Source organism: Urocitellus parryii, chromosome 8 (assembly GCF_045843805.1).
Source record: "Urocitellus parryii isolate mUroPar1 chromosome 8, mUroPar1.hap1, whole genome shotgun sequence".
NCBI classification, from domain to species: Eukaryota; Metazoa; Chordata; class Mammalia; order Rodentia; family Sciuridae; genus Urocitellus; species Urocitellus parryii.
The window spans coordinates 20096125-20117089 of record NC_135538.1 but is presented as its reverse complement, the minus strand read 5'-3'; the positions used below and the strand labels follow the sequence as shown (position 1 = coordinate 20117089).

General features: G+C 36.2%; 1 protein-coding gene across 3 annotated transcripts; it reads right to left on the bottom strand.

The window, feature by feature from the left end:
• Window positions 1-325: 325 nt before the first annotated feature.
• Fbxo30 (F-box protein 30) lies at window positions 326-19973 on the bottom strand. 3 transcript variants are annotated; one of them, XM_026397613.2, is made up of 3 exons: window positions 19930-19973; window positions 10049-12104; window positions 326-6591 (listed from the first exon to the last, which is right to left on the bottom strand). In XM_026397613.2, exons 2-3 carry the CDS (start codon window positions 12086-12088, stop codon window positions 6388-6390), a joined length of 2244 nt encoding a protein of 747 aa, XP_026253398.2. In that variant the 5' UTR covers window positions 12089-12104; window positions 19930-19973; the 3' UTR covers window positions 326-6387. The 3 variants fall into 3 exon arrangements, with proteins under 3 accessions (XP_026253398.2, XP_026253396.2, XP_026253397.2); XM_026397611.2 differs by lacking the exon at window positions 19930-19973 and adding an exon at window positions 19803-19923; XM_026397612.2 differs by lacking the exon at window positions 19930-19973 and adding an exon at window positions 19359-19608.
• Window positions 19974-20965: the final 992 nt, after the last annotated feature.

Genomic DNA, 20965 nt, shown 5'->3' with positions numbered 1-20965 from the left:
AAAAGTGATTGCTATGTGCCACAAAGAGTCATAATAAAATGCAAAAGATGAAAAAACAATCTTTAACATAGAAGCCAATTAGCCACAGCTGTATTAAATAAAAGGAAACTGAGCAGAATTACAGCTTTATTTCTGCTGCTGTCATCCATACTTCTGTGATGAAATTAAGGAATTTTATTGAGACTTTTAACTGAATAAGTTTGTCACATTACCATATTATAAATCAATTCTAAACCATATCTTGAGCATTTCACAAACCTTGGGAACATGATACTTTGGGGATTTGATAATGACTATAAATATCACATCCTTTTTTTCAAAAACAATAAGGCAAAATAAAATAAATAAAATGTACCATTTTAAAAGTGTACAATTTGGTGGCTTTTAGTACATTAGCAATATTACTCAATAATCACCACCACCTTGTTCTAGAATATTTTCATCACTCCAAAAGAAACTCCATGTTCATAGTCACTCTCCTCCTTGGCCACCACTAATCTAATCTGTTCTACAGGCTAGCCTCCTCTTGGTACTTCATATAACTGGACTAGATAATGTGTGGCCTTTTGTGTCTAGCTTCATTCACTTAGCACTCCCTCCCCATGAGTACCATACCCTTTTGCATTGAGGATAAAGACAATTATTAATGTAAATCAAACTATTAATATAAAGCATGAGAAAAAATCCACTGGAAACTAAACAGCATGAGGTAAGTGAATGAGACAGTTCAGTTTTATTTTCACTATGGACTGGTGCTTAAACAATGATCAAGTGAACAGTACAATTTTACATTTAAATACAAAATAAAAATCTTCAGAATTCATGTCCACTAAATTATGAATCACTCAATGCAATTTCATGTTATGGCTGTTTTCATAAAGCTATTGGAATATTGTAAGGAGTCAGTACCTTTCTCTACTTATATCAAATCCCTTATTTTATTAGGAATACAGGTAGTAATTTTTAAATCATCAATTGAATTGATGTAAAAAGATGGTACCATTATTTCATTTTCTCTGGAGTGATTTAATAAATAATATGGTTAAGCCACACTTAAGTTATAAAATTAAATAAGCATTAATTATTATTAATATAAAAAAGATTTCAACAGAAAAAAATGTTCTACGACAGCAGAGGGCAGGCTCTCCTTTTAAACTTCAATCTTTTGAGCAATAACAAATTTATTGCTACGTTCTCATATCAGTAGGCCTTAGAATTACTATTTTGAAATGTAAAATTAATGTCACCTTTTGACTAGGAGTGCAAAACACTCTCTGACTCAAGTCAATTTCTGTGCCAAAAGTTGAATACATTTATCAACTGTGCCTGTTTAAAACATTGAGGGGGGAAAAATTAAATTCTAACTATGTATATCAGAAAAAAATAAAAATTAAACCTGATGAATGTGTTGGGAAAGGACGTGACCTGATGATTTTGGTCCCAAGATTTCAACAAAAATGAAGTCTTATTACTTTCAAACACATAAACTATCACTACCACTAGAACTAACCATGCATTGAAGAATCATTTCCTTTCATATCTGCATGCAAATGAATTAATAAAGTGATTTTGGAGATACTTAAAATTATATTGGTGTTGGCGGGGGTGGTGAACATCACATTTCCCTTGTCAGTTTGCTTCAGGAATGCTTTTCTTCGTAGTAAATAATAGAGCTTGTCAAAAAGATTGAAAAATTATTTTAAAAGATTTGCATCAATTAATTTTACAGAGCATGTTCATGAACCTATCTTGTAATCCATTTCTTTGTAGTATTTTAACTTTAAAAAGTTACTATCCACATAATACATTGGAATATCAAACATTCTGAACATAAAATGTCCATTTTGAAATGTCCCAAGGTACAAAACACCTCAAGATGTTATCCCCCTTACCAAGACATATTGATCAATTTTAATGATTGTCAAATAAGTATATATTACAATGAATTTATAGAATTTCTTCAGTCACTGATGCAATAACATTTTTGTACAACTTCAGCAAACTGCCTAATCTTGCAAAGGATTTTCAGAGCAACATATCACACCTCACTCATTTCTACTTTTATTTTGCTATTACACCAAATTTCTTTCCAAAACACAGAAGGAACCAAATATTCTAGGTATTTATTCTATTGATAATTACCCAAGTAATTTCCTTTTGTCTAAATATCCCTTCTCTTTCTACATTTAAGTGGGAAAGTGACCTGTTTCAGGGCATATATCATTCAGAGATGAGATATACTCATCAGTACAGAAACATTCAGTAAATCAATATTCTCACCCATAAAATGCGAGGTTGATCTTTTGAACTTGATCCTTTAACTAAAAGGAAATAATTAGGTAAAAGGTGACTTCAAAAAGAAAGAGAAACCATTCTTCCTTTTCTCTTATTTACTAAGGACTTCACTAGAATTGGCCTAACTCAAACCTTCTGGAAATGTTTTAGATAAATACTAACAAATCTACCAGTAAATTAAACACATTGGAATAGATGTGTGGTTTACTTTAAAGGCATAACTAATATATTCAGGCTTCCTAGGCCTTATGAAATGTTAAATAACACTACTCACAGCAGCAATGAGATAACCAGTCAGGCACATATCAGGAAAGATCTTTCCATCAAAAACATTTGTCCAGAGAACAGGGGCAAATTACTCCCCTTCTATTGCACTTCTAAACAACCAACTCTGTAGGTTCCAGTCATATCACCTCCTAATATGGTAAGTCATGGAGGAAACACATTTTCAATGTTTGTGTCACTTTTCTTTAGGAAATTTTAAAAAATTAATAAGGAATAGGGTTGTGGCTCGGTGGTAAAGCGCTTGCCTAGCATGTGTGAGGCACTGGGTTTGATTCTGAGCACCACATAAAAATAAGTAAATAAAAATAAAGGTCCAGCGGGGCATGGTGGCCCAGGCCTGTAATCCCAGAGGCAGAGGCAGGAGGATCCTGAGTTCAAAGCCAGCCTCAGCAATGACAAGGCCATAAGCAACTCAGTGAGACTCTGTCTCTAAACAGAATACAAAATAGGGCTGGGGATGTGGTCAGTGGTTGAGTGCCAGAGTTCAATCCCCTTTTCAAAAAAAGGTCCATTGACAACCAAAATATATATTAAAAATAATTAATAACCATGTCTTTTCAGTTTGGGATGCAAAACATGGAGAAATCTGTTTGCATTTTTCACCTACAAGTATTCAAATCCCCACAAGTAAAATCTGTTATCAATATACTAATACAAACTACTGTATCTTCAAGGGGTATGAGAAACTCTAGTATCTTAAACATTACTAAGACCCCAATATCCAAAGTTAAAGGACACATGATAGGAATAGCCTTAATGGAATATGCGTAGACAAAGACTAAAAATAATTCTATACTACTGATAAACCAGAAAGTCGATCTTTAATCTTATTGATAGGGTTGAAGGGATCCCTACAAATACTTTAGTAGGATTTAATTTGGAATTTATCTACTTCTACTCTCTTTGCTCATCCTACAATTCTAGTACGTTCACATCACTCTGCAACCACTAAACAAGTGTGACTATGCTAAATGTTAGTACTAATGAACTAAAATGTACTCTATTCTTGCCTTTGAATAGAAGAAACACCATAAAATACTAGTGAAGTTTAAAATACTAGTAACAAGTTTTTATACCCAATGTATTTTCTCATATGGCTCTAAGACTGAGACAACATATATAATTTAACTATTAACACAATCATTACTCTTAATTTTGGATTATACATTCGTACATACACATATATATCCATTCTAATAAAACATCAGAGGGTAGAGATAGTATGTCTTCCTCTAAGATCTTATAGTTTTTTTGTGCATCAGAATCACCTGGAGACCTTGTTAAAACAGACCATTTGTTCTTACCCCAAGTGACATGTGAGGGGGAAAGGAACAGAGAGAAAAAAAGAGAATGAAAAGAGAGAAAAGAAAGAGCAAGCAAGCTATTAAGCAGTACTGGGAAAGGATAAAGAGAATAAAAGTGAATTTAGATATTTTCCTCCATTTTGATGCTTGCCCTTTATCTTTCTGGGTAGCAAAGACTTAAGCAATCAACAAAGACTTTGCAAATAAAAATCTACTAGGTCAACATACAAACCTCTTCGTGCTTAAGAGGACAAATAGGAAGTTCTGGTTTCAAGTTTTAAAAAAATAATCATGCCACAATCTCTTAGCAGCCTTTTAATATCTCTAGATGGGCCTACTTTCAAGACACTCAAGGGGCAAAGAAAATTAACTAATAAGTTCTATATATTACAGAAAAATTTAGAGTTCACCAGTAAAACCTGAGCTAGCAATGATAATCAACCAGCAACTCCTGTAACACGCAGAAGAATCAACATTCCAGAAACAGACTGTGTTTTGAATTCATCAAACAAGTATTAAAATTTTATTTAAATGAAAGTTTTTCTTTTTAAGTTAATGAGACATATAAGGGGAAAATATTAATTTTATTAGAACTTAAACAAATGTTGCACAGAGAAAACATTTTAACAAAATGATATGGTGGCATAACAAAAAAGAGAACAGGGAAAGATGTGTAAAAGAAATATAAGGTGGAAAAATGTTAAATATTTCATGATTCAGTGTGGAAATAACAAATCTAAACCTAAAAACAATGGATTTTTAAAAGCACAACCATAAAACAAAAAGTTAATGCCTGTGCTAGGCTAACCACAAACACATTCTTCAGTAAAAGCTTAACAAAAGGCAGAGTAATACCTTATAGTATTTGATATCTCATTTCTGACTTTTCCACAGAAATATAGACTTCTTATGCAATTCAATCTCAGAATTAAAACGATAGTTAAGCACTGAGAAGTAAGTATTCTACTAATTAAAATGAGAGCTGAGGCAAAACAACTGATGAGTCTTTAATCCTATATTTTTGAACTATAATAAGAACTTGATCCAACCAAAACAAATCTTCAGCAATTCAAAATTCTCTACTGCCCAAGTAACACCTCTGCCCATCCTGATTGCCATATATGGGAATCATGGACCAGTGACCATAAAACACTCTCAGGGACAAATGTAGGAAGTAAAAATATAATTCAGTGTTGACATTTATAACCAGGAAGCTCATCACCATTTTAGCTTACCACATGCCAGAATTTACCTAAGACAAATTATTTAAGTATATGTCTCCATCTTTGCAATGTTTCCTAAATACTAATACAGCAAATTTATTCATTTTTAAAGTGACCACATCAAGTTAACAGTATAAAACTATAATAAAATACTTCAAGAATAGGCTTTTGAATATTTCTCTATCCTCCCTGGATCTTTTCATGAAGATACAACTCTTACTTTCTGGTAAAAAAGTGTATAGGAAATTAACTTGGAAATGTTTCAGAGAGATTGTCAAACTATGCAGGTCTCTGCTGGATATCTTACAAAGACAACATTAAATTCACATTTTTAAATGTCTTAAAACAATATAGCTGTATTTTTGTAAACTACAAAAGGCAAAATTTTAAAATGCATATGAAAAAGTTAAGCCCTTTGCATTCTGAATATTTGAAATGTATTTGCAAAATATGCCAAATTCAAACTTAAAATGAGGTATATTTTTGTTCAAACATTAAATGTTTAGCAAATACACAATAACATGAATGGTTTTCAATTAAATTCACTGGCTTGTTTTTTGTTTGCATGTTTTTGCTTTAACCTGCCATAAAACACATGGCCACAAATCTCTGGATGTGGCATTTAATAAAAGGGAAAGCTGCTTGTGGTCACTCTGTATAAGTTTTAAGAACATAAGATGAAAACATCTTTGTGAATTATCTTTAAAACATTATAAATAGCATTACCAAACACTAGTTGTAATTTTAAATATTATGTAAGTATATTGGAGATCATCTGTGCATCAATAATTGTCAGAGGGGAACGACTAGATAATAAAAAATTTTATAAGGATCTTAGGGCAGTGCTTAAGCAATTGAAAGTGTTCATCTGAAAAACCTATGCAGCAAAAATTTGAATCAAAGTTTTGCTTTTTTGATTGTGTGGGCTTAACCCATAGAAAACATGAGGAATAAATTGGTCAGGATCTTGTTAGTTTTAAGAAGCAAAACATTTAAGAACCAAAATATGCACACCATCAAAAATACTAATTCTGAAAATTATGTAACTAACATTAAATCACCCTGTCCAGCAAGTTCCAAAAATGCCACACATTTCAAACATTAAGGCGAATATTTTTCCAACTAAACAGTACTTTATAAAAATATATATCACTTCAAAACATATATATACATAATGACATTACATTTATCTAGCTGTACTCTTTAATACATTAATAAAGTATCACATATTACAAAGAAATTATACTAGGTGCTTGCATGTGTACGCAAGTAGTTAGTTTTTAAAGTACAGGTTTTAAAACTGAGCGTAGTGAACGTCCTTCTTTAGTGAGTTCTCGAGTCACACACATACATGGCAAGGGGATTGCTTCCTCCCGTTTCTCTATGATATTGTAACTGCATTTCTTCAAGTGGTCAGCCATGCTTAAGATGTCAGCAAATTTCCATTCATTAACTGAACAAAATGCAGTACTGAATCGCCATACCTAGAAGAGAATTCTACTTTAGATTTAAACAAATCAATTTACAGAAAATCAAAATGTATTTCTTGCTCTAACTGCATATATATCTTGTTAGAGAAACATCCAATATAAAGTTTCAAATAGTTACAAAATTTAAAAGTAAATCCATTTTCAAGTGAATTTGTCAAATTTATAAAGACAACTCACTTCTATGAGATAATGACTTCAATACATTTAATAAACAACCCCTCCCCCCCAAAAAAGGACAAAACCCAACATTAAAAATTACTTCCAACCTGGCTTACTGGACAATTTTTTAAAAATCATAACTTCATAAATTCAAGGCCACTTCCCAGAATAATATCTACTATGCATTATTCTTTTCCATCTATTCAATTGCCTACACAGAACTACACATGATCTGGATATATTGAATAGTGTTTCGTTTCTTCTCAGGTTCTTCTCCCATTCCTATTACACCACAAAGTGTACTAAAAATCACTTATCTTTCCACTACTCACGAATACAGAAGGTACCTAGTAATACTCAGAAACACATTTGTTGAAATGCTTCTAAAAATTTACATATAGTTCCTATAAAAGGGATCCTATTTTCATTAAAAATGTGTCTTTAACTAAAAATGTGTCTTTGTTAAAAATACGTTTTAGGGGGCTGGGGATGTGGCTCAAGCGATAGTGCGCTCGCCTGGCAAGCGTGCGGCCCGGGACCGATCCTCAGCACCACATACAAACAAAGATGTTGTGTCCGCCGAAAACTAAAAAATAAATATTAAAATTCTCTCTCTCTCTCTCTCTCTATTTAAAAAGAAATATGTTTTAGGGCAAAATGCTAACCTACCATCTGTGTACATATGTCTATTGGTAAAAATACGGGCACTCCCTGTTTTTTTCCTAGTCAGCAGCCCAGGCCCAGAAGCACTAACATCTTATTAGTGCAGCAATGACCACTGTGACCCCATCTCATCATTACAATTGAAAACAAAGCCACCCAAACAAAAGTAATAAGCATGAGAGCAGAATAAGGGAGACACATAATCATGAATCAGACAGGCAGGTCTAGGTATCCTAGCTGAGTTTATCAACAGGCCAATGTTTAGTTAGAGAACACAGAATGTAATTGTCCCTTGGTATCTGTGGGGGATTGGTTCTAGGACCCTTCCTTGCAAGAACCCAAAATCTGTGATGCTCAGGTCCCTTCTATAAAATGGTATAGCAATGACTGTTGTGGTCCCCTTATATAAAGAATATTAAAAACAAAGCTACTGACTTGCACAAATTATGTATTGATTCCTCATCTGCTAAGTAGGGATAGTGGATTAAATAAGTTAATGAAAGTAATGATGTATACTATATACCATATTATACGTGGAGATGTGGATATTAGAGAGAGTATATTCAAAGACCTTAGCAAGAAAGAAAACACACCAGGAAACAATAAGCATGTCAATCTTGACTGGAGTGCAAAGTGACAAGAAGAAACTGAAGAGGTAAGGATGAAATTATGAAGTTTTTAATGTTTTATTAAGGACTTGGCCTCTATCCCAGGGGAAATGGACAGATATTAAAGAGTTTTAAGCATTACAATAACAGTATAAAAACTGTATTACGAAAGTATGAATATTCTAACTCTTGTATAGATAATATGTTGGAGTGGGGCCCAACTGGAGGAGGAAGCCCCGCAGGAGGAAGCTGTGGTATTAATCCAGGAGAGAATCAAAGCTTAGACTGAACTAGGAAAATGGCAGTGAAAGAAAAGAAAACATAGGACTTCAAAATTACCTAGATATGGCAAAAAAGGGGGAAAATATCAGTCAAGCCTATCTCCCAGATCCCTGGTTTAGGCAAGTTGGTATACCATGATGCCACTCTCTGCGATTAAGAAGAGTAGGGGAATAAAGTGAATTAGACATGTTGAGTCTGCATAAACTGTGGGGTAATCAAGGAGAGATATCCAGCAGAAGCTGTGTGCAGTGGGGTCTGGAGCTCAGTAGAGAAAAAGGTCAGTTTATAGACATGTGAGTAATCTGTGTAAATGATGGCAATTTAGAAGACTAGATGAGATCTCGATAGGAGTTATAAAATCTCCAGAAGACATTCTATCCTTTTTGGTAACACCACTGAAGAAGGATTAAAAAAAAAAGCCAGACATATAGTTGCATTCCAAAGGGGAGAGAGATACCAAATCATCCAGAAAACAAAAATACACAGAAACACTGAGCTAATGAAGTTTTCTGCCACCGTAATTACCTTTTGGCAAAAATCATAAAACAATTTGTGTGTTCATTTTTTTTTAATATTTATTTTTTAGTTCTGGGCAGACACAACATCTTTATTTTATTTTTATGTGGTGCTGAGGATCGAACCCAGCACCCTGCACATGCCAGGCAAGCACACTACCGCTTGAGCCACATCCCCAGCCCCTTGTGTGTTCATTTATTGGTCAAAAATCCTCAAGAGAACAGAGAAGTAGCTGATGGAGAATTCAGCAAAGTTGGAGCAACAAGTAAAAGACAAAAGCTAAGGGTGCTAAAAATAATCAGAAATTTGAATACTATACAACCAAATGTTTCGTTTATCAAAATTGTTTCCACTTCATAAAATGTGAAGTTTCATATTATAAGTGTTCTAAAATGAAAACCACCTTTAATCACAGATTTCTGTAATACCTTTCCTCTCCCATGGGATAGTGCCTCAAATACAAGGTAGACAAAAGTCGAGTACTATAAGAGAGAAATGGTGGAGCCCAGACTTGTTTTAGATATGTCTAAATCTCTAGCTCCAGTTCTCAATGTGTTACTCTTTTGTATTGTACTAAATTCAGTCTCCACCCACAATATCAAATTCTATTGCTCTATCTTTATCTTATCTCACTTCAGCCTAAGACACTTTCTCATCCATCCACTCATATCCCCTGGCCCCTTAACACTCCCCTGGACACTTACTAGAATGAATATAGCAATAGCTGTGCCTTTTTCTCATCTCTCTCCATTTGGATTCCATGTGAAACAACCAAGTCCCAATAAAGAAACTGCTAAGAATGGAAAGAAACTGACCAACTGACAAAGTAAGAAAAACCCTTTTCCTAGCTTCTTCCATTGTCTAATGGTGACAGTGTTTCAGATGGAGCCCAAATTTAAAAAGAGGGTAAATGAAGGAAGTTATTACAGAAGAATTGAGGGGGTAGAGAAGAGCTCATCTGAAGAAACAGAAGTGGCCTTTGCCATATTAGATTAGAATTTATATTTAGGAAACAAATTTCTGCAATAAATTTGTGATTATCACAATTCTAACTATCCTAGTTCTTCATTAATTATCACTTTAAAAATGTGTCATTATATTAACTTAGTAAATTTTAAGGATGATCAATTTTTCAACAAGCTATTAACTATAGCAATTCCGCAGCATTAAAGTGGCTACTTCATGTCCAATAAAGAGATTGACACAATTAAGATTAAACTAACCTTTTCCTTTATCTGCCATGATGAATTTCCTTCTGGATACTTCTTTTTCCCCCACTGCAGTATGACCATTCCACGAGACTGAAGCAGACTGCCACACACATCCCTCATTAACCTGGACACACATGAGAGCTGGCATAAACTGAAGCCATCGAGAAAGCCTGCAATATGTTGTAGGACCTCAAAGGGAAGACTACTTAGATGGTCATTATGTAATCCCAACACACAGTTTCTAGAAGGTTCTACTAATACTGTAGATACACATGGCTGAACTCCAAACGACCTCAAATGACGGTCATGTATAATCTTTGCTCCTTGTGTTGATGGACAAAATCTACGCTGAGAATAAGTACAACCATAATAGGCTAAAGGGCACCGCTGTTCCATCCAGCCATTGAGTCCAGCATGAATGTCACCATGTACATTCTTAAAATGTGAAGAAAATTCTTTTCTTCTAAATAACTGTCCACACACAAAGGTAAACATTGAACGCTGCTTAGGTTGATACCTAGCAACACATTCCAATACTAAATCCAACCCAAGTGTCTGAAAAGGACTTGGATTTGAAAGCTGGGGATTGGCATGATCACAAGCTGAAGCTGAAGCTATTTCCCCAACCATTGTATTTGTAGCTAATATTGCAGATGGAAGCGAAAAAGTCTGCGTCCCAAAGTCAATATGATATACATCAACCATGCGACTATCAGATATACCCCTCCCACCTGGAGAATCTCCTAGACAGAACAGTAATGCTGCTGTAATCAGATCTATTCCTTGGAGGCCCATAGGATCTTCAGCAACTTCCAAATCTGATGTATCTACTGCTTTATCTTCTTTTGGTTTAGACCAACATGAATTAGAAAGAAATTTGAATGAAGGAGCATGACTGAAAGATAAGACATCCACATTCCTCAAGTCCCCTAAGTCTACTTTTCTCCAATACAGTCCTCCTTCATCTTCATCGTCTGGCATGAGGATATGCTGAACGGTGCCATTAGGTAAAGCACTGGAGGGTATTACTTCCCTAAGTTGTGCTGCTACTGAAAGTGAACTGGAAGATTCTGCAGTACCATCTGATGCCACACATTCTCCATTTGTTAAGCTACTTTGTTTTGAATCAACTTGAAAATTCTGATCCTGGTCTTTGACCTGTGTACATACATTTTCCAAAGGAAAGCCATTACAAAGAACAGAAGTGCCATAAGAACCTGCATTCAAGTCACACAATAAATCACTTGAACCATTTTGCTCAGACTGGGCATTCTGACTTATGCCAGTATGGTCGATTCCACCTACTGCCCCTATCTCATCCTCGTAAGGACGATCCTGGTCTTTCAAGTTTCTATCCTGCAAACTTTCTCTGTCATTTTGTTCTTCATTCATTTCATCTGGGGTAGTATGAAGACTTGTATTTAACATGCCAATGTCTCTTGTGGCAGTATTCAAGATATCTAAAGCAGCAGCCAAACTTCTGGTTGTTTCTACAGTAGCTTGATAAAGTGCACCATAAGATTCTTCATCAACAGATACCAAACCATTAGCATGTGGTATTTCAGAGACACTGGATTTAACTGAGATTTGTTCTCTAGGTTCAGATACTTTATCAGTAGCTTTTGACATCATGGTGGCTACTTTGAGAGATTCTAAGAGCATCCTTTGGTCTTGAAGAGCCAAGGCCATATCTAATTGAGCCACTTCATCAACATCTCTGCTTAGATTTTCATACGATTTCCGGTCCGCATAACTAACTGGCCATCGGTTCCATTCCATAGTACAGCATACCACACTTGCAGGACACATTTCAAGATGTTCAGCAACTTTATTTCGGGTCATGGTAAAAGGACATCCAAAGTCACTATTTAAGCAAGGCACTCGTTCAAATGGACACAGAAGTCGGTGCTCATTAGCTTTACAAGAATGGAAAACTGCTCCACAAACCAAAGGACAACCAATCAAATCACAGGAAATCCCAGGCTCTGGTCTGGCCATACACCGTCTACTGACACAATTCACACAGTGTGAATGCTGCAGCTCCTCCTCCATAATGGTCAGTCCAGCTCTAGTGTTAAAATAAAAGAGAAAAGAAAGAAGTTAGACAAAATGTGGTTGATTTTCAAACTGCTCAATAATATAAATTAAATCACTGATTCATCGTATCTTAAAGATACATATAAACATATTTAACTAATTTTATATTTAATCAATATATCTTGAAACAACTTAAGAACTTCAAGTAACATTTGAGTATTTTAAAATGTCATAAAGAAAGTACTGACATGTGGGAAGTATACAGCATGTAAAAACATACATAAAAAGCATATTATGTCTTTCAAAATAATAAATTATAGTACTGTGTAGTATATAAATTAATATCAATAACAAGTTAATGGGTATTTCAACTTTCAGATTTTAGAGGCTGCTTTAGTTTTTGCTTTCTTTCCTTTTCTTTTTTATAATTTTCCCAGTGTTGGGGACTAAACTCAGGGCCTCATACACACTAGGCACACACTCTACCAAGGAGCTAAACCCCCAGCCCAGCTTTTACCTTTTTAAAGTGATTGTGATATGCCTGATATTGCAGAGACATAGTCATATTCCATACTCATTTCAATTTCATTACTATTACCAGTCAAAACTTTACTAGAAGTTTTCTTTTTATTCTTCTAAATATATGAATTAACGTACAATTAAATCTATTAATCTCTCCTTCTACATATGCCTAATAAATTCTCTAACAAATTAACAGGGTAAGGCTTAATTAAAATACACAGAGAATTTATCAAGAAAATAAAAGTTCTAGCTCAAGCTCTGTATCTGTGGGTAAAACACTTCTAAGGACCTCAGTTTCCATTCATTCATTACATCTATTTATTGTTTAGCTATTCTGTACTAGGCACTGCATTGGTGTGGCAACAAAGATTTACTGAAAAAAATTTTTACTGTTTTTTTTGGGGGGGTATGGGGTCTTGCTATGTTGACCAGACTAGCTCCTGAGAAGCTGAAATTACAGATGTGTGCTATCATGACCATTTTTCAATATAAAGACTAGTAAATCATAGAGCCTTTTCTCAAAGAGCAACAACAGGAGGTTGGTGACAGTAACAATCCTATCACATTTATAAAATAATCAGTATGGATAGGGGTTAGAGAAGAATGCATGGTCTTGAAAGATGAATTGTCTTTAAGTATAGATCAGTAAATTGGTAAGGGAGGCATTCCATGCTAAAATAATAGCCTGTGCAACTGAAAAGAAGCATGAATTGACAAAATATATTAACTCTTCCTAGTATTGTTGGGTCAAGGTAAAATATAAGGTAGAGCAATGAGGCCAGGTGGGAATAAGGCAAATCATGAGAGCTATATGCTACTCTAGGGAGTTCAGATTTCTAGTACTTGTAAAATAATATCAAGACATTACAGATATTTAATGGTCTTTCTTGCTTTTTAAAGCTAGTATAGAAAGCATAAGCACATTTAATTATAAGTGAGCTTATTCAATGAATTTTCTATAATTAACATTTTTATTGGTTTTTGTTAGTAAAAACAAAGTATACTATATTCCTTTTGCCACCATTCTTATTTGCCACTCAACCACATGTTCAGAAAGAAAACAAAACAAAAATCTTCTAATTTCCCATATATTGCTGAAACTTCTTATCTGGCTTTATTGTTACTACTCCTCAATAAAACTGCTCTATTGAGATCCTCCTAAAATTAAAGGGCGTTTTTTTTTTTCCTCAGACCCCCATCTTCCCTGGCCCTAACATTATAATGACTAATCCCTTCTTTTGAACAGTCATCGTTCTTTACTTTACATGCTGTGTACACTTCTCCAGTTTCCTAACTCTCTGGCTATTCTTTAGTCTTCTCTTAAAAATTACTCTTCTTCAGGGTTCCAAATTATTCAATCTATACATTCTCTATTCATTCCATAAATTCTCTCAATTTTTTCTCAAGTCTCAATTATCAGCCATATGCAGAAAACTAATTTATACATCCTGCTCAGACACCTCTTCCCAACTTCAGACCTCTCTTGCTAATTATTTATTATGTGTTTGTGCTTGTGGATGGTATGGAAAACTCAACTCTATTATTTCCCAAATTAAATTACATTGTAGTATTTAATTCTCTAGAGAAGAAACAGATTCTTAACCCATTTTCTTCACTCATGAGTAAGAGTTACTGCTAGTTCTCTGGGGTTTTTTCCAATAAATTCTATCTTGATTCCAAGTGGCTAAAGTAATTGCTCCCCAAAATGCTACATCTTTTTCTCCAGTCGAAGCTTGATTTTAATGGAGCTTTTCCTAATTAGGAATGTTCAGAGTCGATATTATGATATTCAATGATATCATGCCCAAAAGGTACACATTCAACACCAACACTATGTTTTTACATTGTTTTTAAATTACAAATTATGAATTAAATACTTATTTTTACTCAAAATATTTATAGGCAAGTATATAACCTATAAATTAAAAATAGGCATGCTAAAAGAATCATAATAGAATGACAAGTTAATGATAACAAATGCTTGTAATTTAAGCAGATATTCACAGAAACTTTAATAAGAGGACAATCTTACTGAGGGTCACACTTTGAAAACAGCTGTAGCTATCTTATTTTGTAACAACTAGACCAAGTTCATCCCACATGCCGAAGGTTATAAGCTTGACTGTTACTAAGAGAGAAACCTAAAAACAAACAATTTCAACTGAAGTGACCACTGCTCTAAAGACTTGTAGGGACAGTTGATGTTACACTACACACCATCACATGAAGACACCAAGAAGAACACATCTTAATTCAATTCAAAAGTATTTAAAATAGCAACTGCTCAAATCCTGAGTTAAACAGCAACAACTTTCAAAAAGAATGTAGAGGGTTCTCAAGCTTCAAACTAACTAGCCTCTTTTACACTATTCCCCTCTGAATAAGAATATAAACAATAAAAATAATGGAAAAAGAAAGAATCCATAGGTATAAGTCCATAATGCTTATTATGTATTGAAATAGACTTAGAAGAAAAAGAGAACACTATTTATTTTACCTTATCCTTCTTTGCATATATCAAGGCTCTAAATCCTCATAATGACCCAGAGAAAACAGGTTCAGAAGTGACTTGCCCAAGGACATTGACCTGGTTTAGTGGCAGAGACAGCAGCACTTAAATCTGTATCTGATCAATATACAAGGGCAATAAGACATGTTTCCTTATTAAAGTTTAAGAAAATAAGGCAGCTCTTCAGTAACCAGTGATTCAATTTTAAGATGTTATTTGCGGAACGGAGATTACACAACTTTGCTTGTGGTTTATTCCAACACTTAATCACCCTGTGGTCAAGAAAGTCTTTTTGGTCCTTTCTAATTATAAAAGCATATTACTTTGCTTTGAATGTATGTGTTTAAAATTATTTTTAAAATAATTTACATTGGTAAGGTTCAACATAAACATATGAAACATTATTAACTTAATAATTCTCAAAATAACTTTACAAAGGAGCAATCACATTAAATTCCATTTTACAATTAAATATATTAAGAATAAGAAAATATAACAGTCATGCTGGGGAGCATTCTGGGGAGAGAGCCCTCAGCTTCAAAATTTAAAGCTTTCCCAGATCCATCTTCTTTTTAATCAGGATTGTTGGCCATCAAATTAAAAACATCTTCATAAAATATTACACAACTACTCATAAATCCTGTGAAACAGGTTTAAAACCATCAATCCCTGATTTCTTAGTGGAACAGTGACAGAGCAGGTCCAATTAGAAAACATGTTGCTCAAATTAAAGGATTCAAGTTCAAGATGAGTTTAATTTGAAACAATGTTTTTTTGAAAAATCTCTTTCCAATCAGGATTTTTACCTGCCAAATCATATCTTTACTAATTTACACTTAAATATGAGTTACTGGAAAGTTTTACTAGACTAAAAACTACTTGTAAACAATGAAATGCAACTATTTGTAAACAATAAAATGCTTTACAATATTTTTATTTATTTATTTATTTTGTCTAACAGACATTCCTTGCCAACTCATATTCTGTGGCTGACAAGCAATCCTTAAAAATAGTTTTAAGACATGGCATTTTCCCATACAATGAAATGAGAGCTGGTCATTTAAGGCATAGAGATAGTGCCCCCCAATATTTTTTCAAATTCATCCAAATGCATATGGAAATAAGTAAATGAAGAATTGTAAACCTGCATGATTTTAAATTATGCTAATGTACTCAAAACAGATGACTACCTCAGGGCTGTTCTTATTGTCTGCTCATCTCCTAGACAGACACAGATACACAGGCTTCCCCTCCCCACATCATGCTAACTCAATTCTTTGGTCTCTGCTTTAATATTACCTTTCTATGTACCCCAAAGCAAGGTAGGATCCCTTACTATGTGTGTTCATTATACAGCTGCACTTTCCCTGATAATACTAATGACAACTCAAAGGAAATCATTATTCTGTTTACTATCTCTCTCCACAAGAAAACTATAAGGCCTTTGAAAGTCAGGACCATCTCTGTCTAATTCATTCTTGTTTTCTCTGCATTCAAAACTCTGCCTTGATTACAGATTCATGTAAACACGGGTATGAAAAATTATAATAAAAGAAAATAGTAAAATAGGGTTCCAAAACAAAGAAAAGGAAATATCTACCTCCCAGTTGTTCTATTATTTTAATTCCCTAATCAGCCTAGCAGGCTAGTTATTGGGACAATAAAAAGGCACCAGTTTCGAAAATAAAAATAAGTAAATGTCTGCATATGCTCAGATGCCATAGTAAGGTACACGGTGAGGAAAAACTCAAAATAGGAAGAACATCAGCCTACTGTTTAATATTACAATTAACATGGTATTAGATAAAAATCTACTTAAACAATAACATGCTGTTCCAATGTAAGGCTGATGTGGAAACAGATGTGTTCCATTAATCAACCATTATTACAAGAAAGTTCATAATTGAAATTTCAAATTTAGCAATCAGTTCATCTTTGCATAGTCAGAGGTATTAATGTACAATAAGTACAAATACTTGCTGAATGATTTGCTTATCAGGTACACTCACAGTTTTAAAGATCATAGTAAATCTATACCTTTGCAGGACATGGTATTCACTGTTTTAAAAAGCAGGCAGGGTGGGGGTTGTAGCTCAGTGGTAGTGTTTTTGCCCTGTTTTGCAGGGTCCTAGGTTCAATTCCTAGCACTGAAATTAATTAATTAAGTAAGTAAGTAATTTTAAAAGGGGGAAGTGGAGGTGGCTAACCAAGATAAGAAATATACTATAGTTCAATTCCTACCTCAAAGCACATGCTCCCATTCCAAATTGGCTTACAGGTTACAAGGTATATTCTTTTGTTAAACTTTGATCCTGGCTTTTTAAAATTTTTCTTCAAGTGTTTATCCTTCCAAATACGATATAATCAAAACATACGTCTTCCATTTCTAAATATGGTCATGGTCATGAACAGCTCATTCCAAAGTGAAAGTTCTAACTACTTACAATGTTCTCCACTAAATAAACAAATGAAATTATAATAGACTTACATCAGAAATTGAAATAATATTAGTAACTATTTAATACTCAGACGAGAGCCTAATTGAGTTGATACTTAGATAAAAATAATCCACCCAAATGTGAAAACTCCATTTATTAAGATGAGTATCATGGTACAGGGAATGGGCTTACAAGGAATCTTAGTTTTTTTACCTTGAGGCAACTAATCTGCTCTGAAAATAATCTAGAACTCTGTGAAGTTTGGTTACAATTACATGTGTGTCCAACAGGATATAAACATGTAGGTCTCAGAAACAGATGCAATCCACTTTACAAAATAGCCACATTTATATAAAGTTTTATGTATAATTATTTTTATGTGGTCGTTTAAACTTACAAAAGTTACTAAATGCAGTTTGTGAGTAAGTACTATACTCCCACAGGTCTGGAGTTAATATTACTCAGTGTTTAAAAAAAAAAAATTTTTTTTTGGTAAAAGACTTTTTTAACTGAGGTGTGCTTGTCTGTATCTAACATCCACCTACAGCTACCTACAATACAGAAGTGAAATCTCATCTATTTTATCTCAATGAACTTGAATTAAATATTTTATATAGGCTGACTCAAGACTTTATCATCAAAGTGTTGTACAACTACAATGTCATTCTACAGTAAAATGCTCAGCAAGTACTAACTCCTTTTATCAACATAAGCAGCCTGGGAAACTCATTTAAAGACTATCCAAAACGATATGGAATACCATAGAGTTTATCCTATGTGAAAAATTACATCTTAGAAACATGTTTTATCAAATAGTAAACAATGCCTATTTTAGTGACCTTAAGTTACTAAAGGCAGAATCTCAAAATGTTAACAATTATTTATATAGTATTGTTTTTTAATGATATTTTATTTGGGCACAGCATTAGGGGGAAAAATAAAAAGTCCTCCAATGCTAAACCTATATAGAGAAGCAATGGCTTGAAATTAATACCCAGAACGATTAAGATACATAGGCAAACTTCAGTTTTCTTATTCACAAAATTCCACCCACTTCCACTAGAATCACACACACACACAAATGGTTTATTTCACCACATTAAAGCCTCAGGTTAAAAAAAAAAAAACTGGCAATTTAAGAAATTAGCAAAACACCATGTTATCACCAATTAAATTTCTACAGTGAGAAACAGTGACTAAGCATAAAGAAGAGTGATGCAGCGAAAACTGTACACTGAAATTTACCCCTTAAAAAATCCTAAAGGTCTATTTTATGCTACTCTTCCTTTTGCCAAGTCGACAACTTCACTACTTTGGAAACCCTTACAGGAGGAGCAAAGGCAAAACACGTTAATATAATTTACTGGGTCTCTAAAGAGTACACATAGTTCTGAGATTTAGAAAGTTTTAAGTTTTTTATTAAGAGTTTTAAGTTAACCTACACTGATATCAGAATGCCCATAAATAACTTCATCTTGGATCACAGTCAACAAAGTAACCATGGAATAAAAGGTCAATTCCTTCCCAAGCATCTTGACTCAACAACAGCGCTCAGAAAGAAAAACAAGAGAAAGGGAGAGAGGAATGGAGTACTGGAGCCGTGGTAAACAAGGACTGCTCGGTCACGTTAAGGGACATTCACAGACTACTTAGAATCCACCACGCGTTCCGCGTCCCCCTTCCAAGCAAAGTACTTCCAAGGAGCAGGACACGGCACAAATATCCCCGCAGGTCTGGAAAACCCAGAAGTTCCCCTTGAATAAGGACCGACGCTAAGACAGATCCTCCCGCTTCCAAGAATGGAAAAGTTACCAACTTCTCTCATCCCGCGGAGACAGTTGATGATGCCTCCCAGTCTCACTTAACCCGTTTGTCCCCAAAGAACACAAGTTTCTAGGAGACAAAAGGAAAGCTGCTGGGTTTTCGAGGTCCTCGGACTTCGCTAAGTTACACTCCCCGCTCGTCCTTCCTCTGCACGCAGACACCAACAGAGGTGCCCGGGGTCGGCGCCCGGGGCTCGGGTAGCCATTTGCCGACCGCCTCAACGGCCGGCCACGCAGGCGGCCCGGCGCGGACAGCGGCGCGGCGGACGCCCTCCGGGCCGACCCAGGACCCGCGCGGGCCGGCCACCGCCGCGTTACTGCCCCTCGGCGCGCCCGCGCGTCCAACCCCGCCGCCGGCCTCGCTCGGCCCCGCCGCCGCCGCCCCCGTCCCGCTCAGTGCGGGCCGCGCCGGCCACCCGCGGGCCTCCGACACTCACCGGCGCGCGCGGCCGAACCGCGGCCCAGACCCAGGCTGCCGTGGCCGCCGTGCCCGGCTGCTCCGCACTGTCCCGGCGCTGCCTGGAGCCCCACACCCCTGTCTGGCCCGCCTCCTCTGCGCCTCACCCCGCAGCCGGGCCGCCGCCTTTTCTCTTCTCCGGGCCTGTTCCAGCGGCAGCCACCCTCCTCCTGCGCCCCGCCCCGCTCCGCCCCGCCCACCAGCCCCAGCCGGGCGGAGACGCGCACGCAGGGCCCATCGGGAACGCGCACGCCGCCCTCTGACTCCGCCGCGACGACGTGGCGCAGAGCGGGAGAGTCAGCCTGGAGTATCGCTGCCCTGGAGCGTCTAGCCCGGGGTTCCCGGCGCGCCTGTGTAGCTCCGGGTAGTACTACCAAGTCCTGTTCAATTTTAGAATCTTACGTTCTTGGAAGGACTCCTAGACCCCTATTTCACAGTTGAGAAAACAGCCCACGTACAGTGACTCGTTCTCCTCGCTAGATGTAGGAATTGCAGCTCAGCTCCCCAGGAGCACAGCGCGGTACTCTTCCCATCAGCTCAGATTCGCAGGAAATGGGTCGGCACTCGCTGAATCTTTGATGATTGCCACCAGGGCCCTTCTCGCTGGCTTACCTAACGTGTTCAAGCCCTTGGGATTTAGTGTCACTATTGTACTGTGACCCGTTTTCCCCTGTAGGGTTCTGGCTGGATTCAGGCAGCAGAGTCATTCTGGAGCCCTAATGGGGAATACACAAATGTCTGCGTCAGTGAGGGAGTGAGACTTTCCCCTGCCAACTAATTTAACTGGGGAGAGAGCTTGAAAATGAGATAGGAATAGGGAATAAAAGGAGAGATCCAGAATCTCAAAGGAAGTGCCCGAAATGCAGGAAACCCCCACGAACCATTGAAATGTAAGAAAGTTGCAACTCCCAGGAAGGAGCCTAGTCTGCAAAAGTAACTCGAAGGCAATGCACAAGCTCAACGAAAACTGGGGTTGAAATTGGGTAGCTCCACCCTGGCTCCACCTCTAGATCAGCCCCTAGCAACTAAATATTAACACCCCACACCAACCAGTAGCTGTCTCTCCCTCTGTAGCTAGCCAGCATTCTCCTTTGAATGCATATTGCCTTGCTCTATCCTAAAGGCATCTCTCTCTCTCCTGAG

Coding starts and splice junctions, on each gene's coding strand:
- Fbxo30 (XM_026397613.2), bottom strand. CDS start 12,088: ATGGAGGAGGAGCTGCAGCATTCACACTGTGTGAATTGTGTCAGTAGA. Junction 6,592..10,048: donor CATGGCAGATAAAGGAAAAG/GTTAGTTTAATC, acceptor ATTCTCTTCTAG/GTATGGCGATTCAGTACTGC.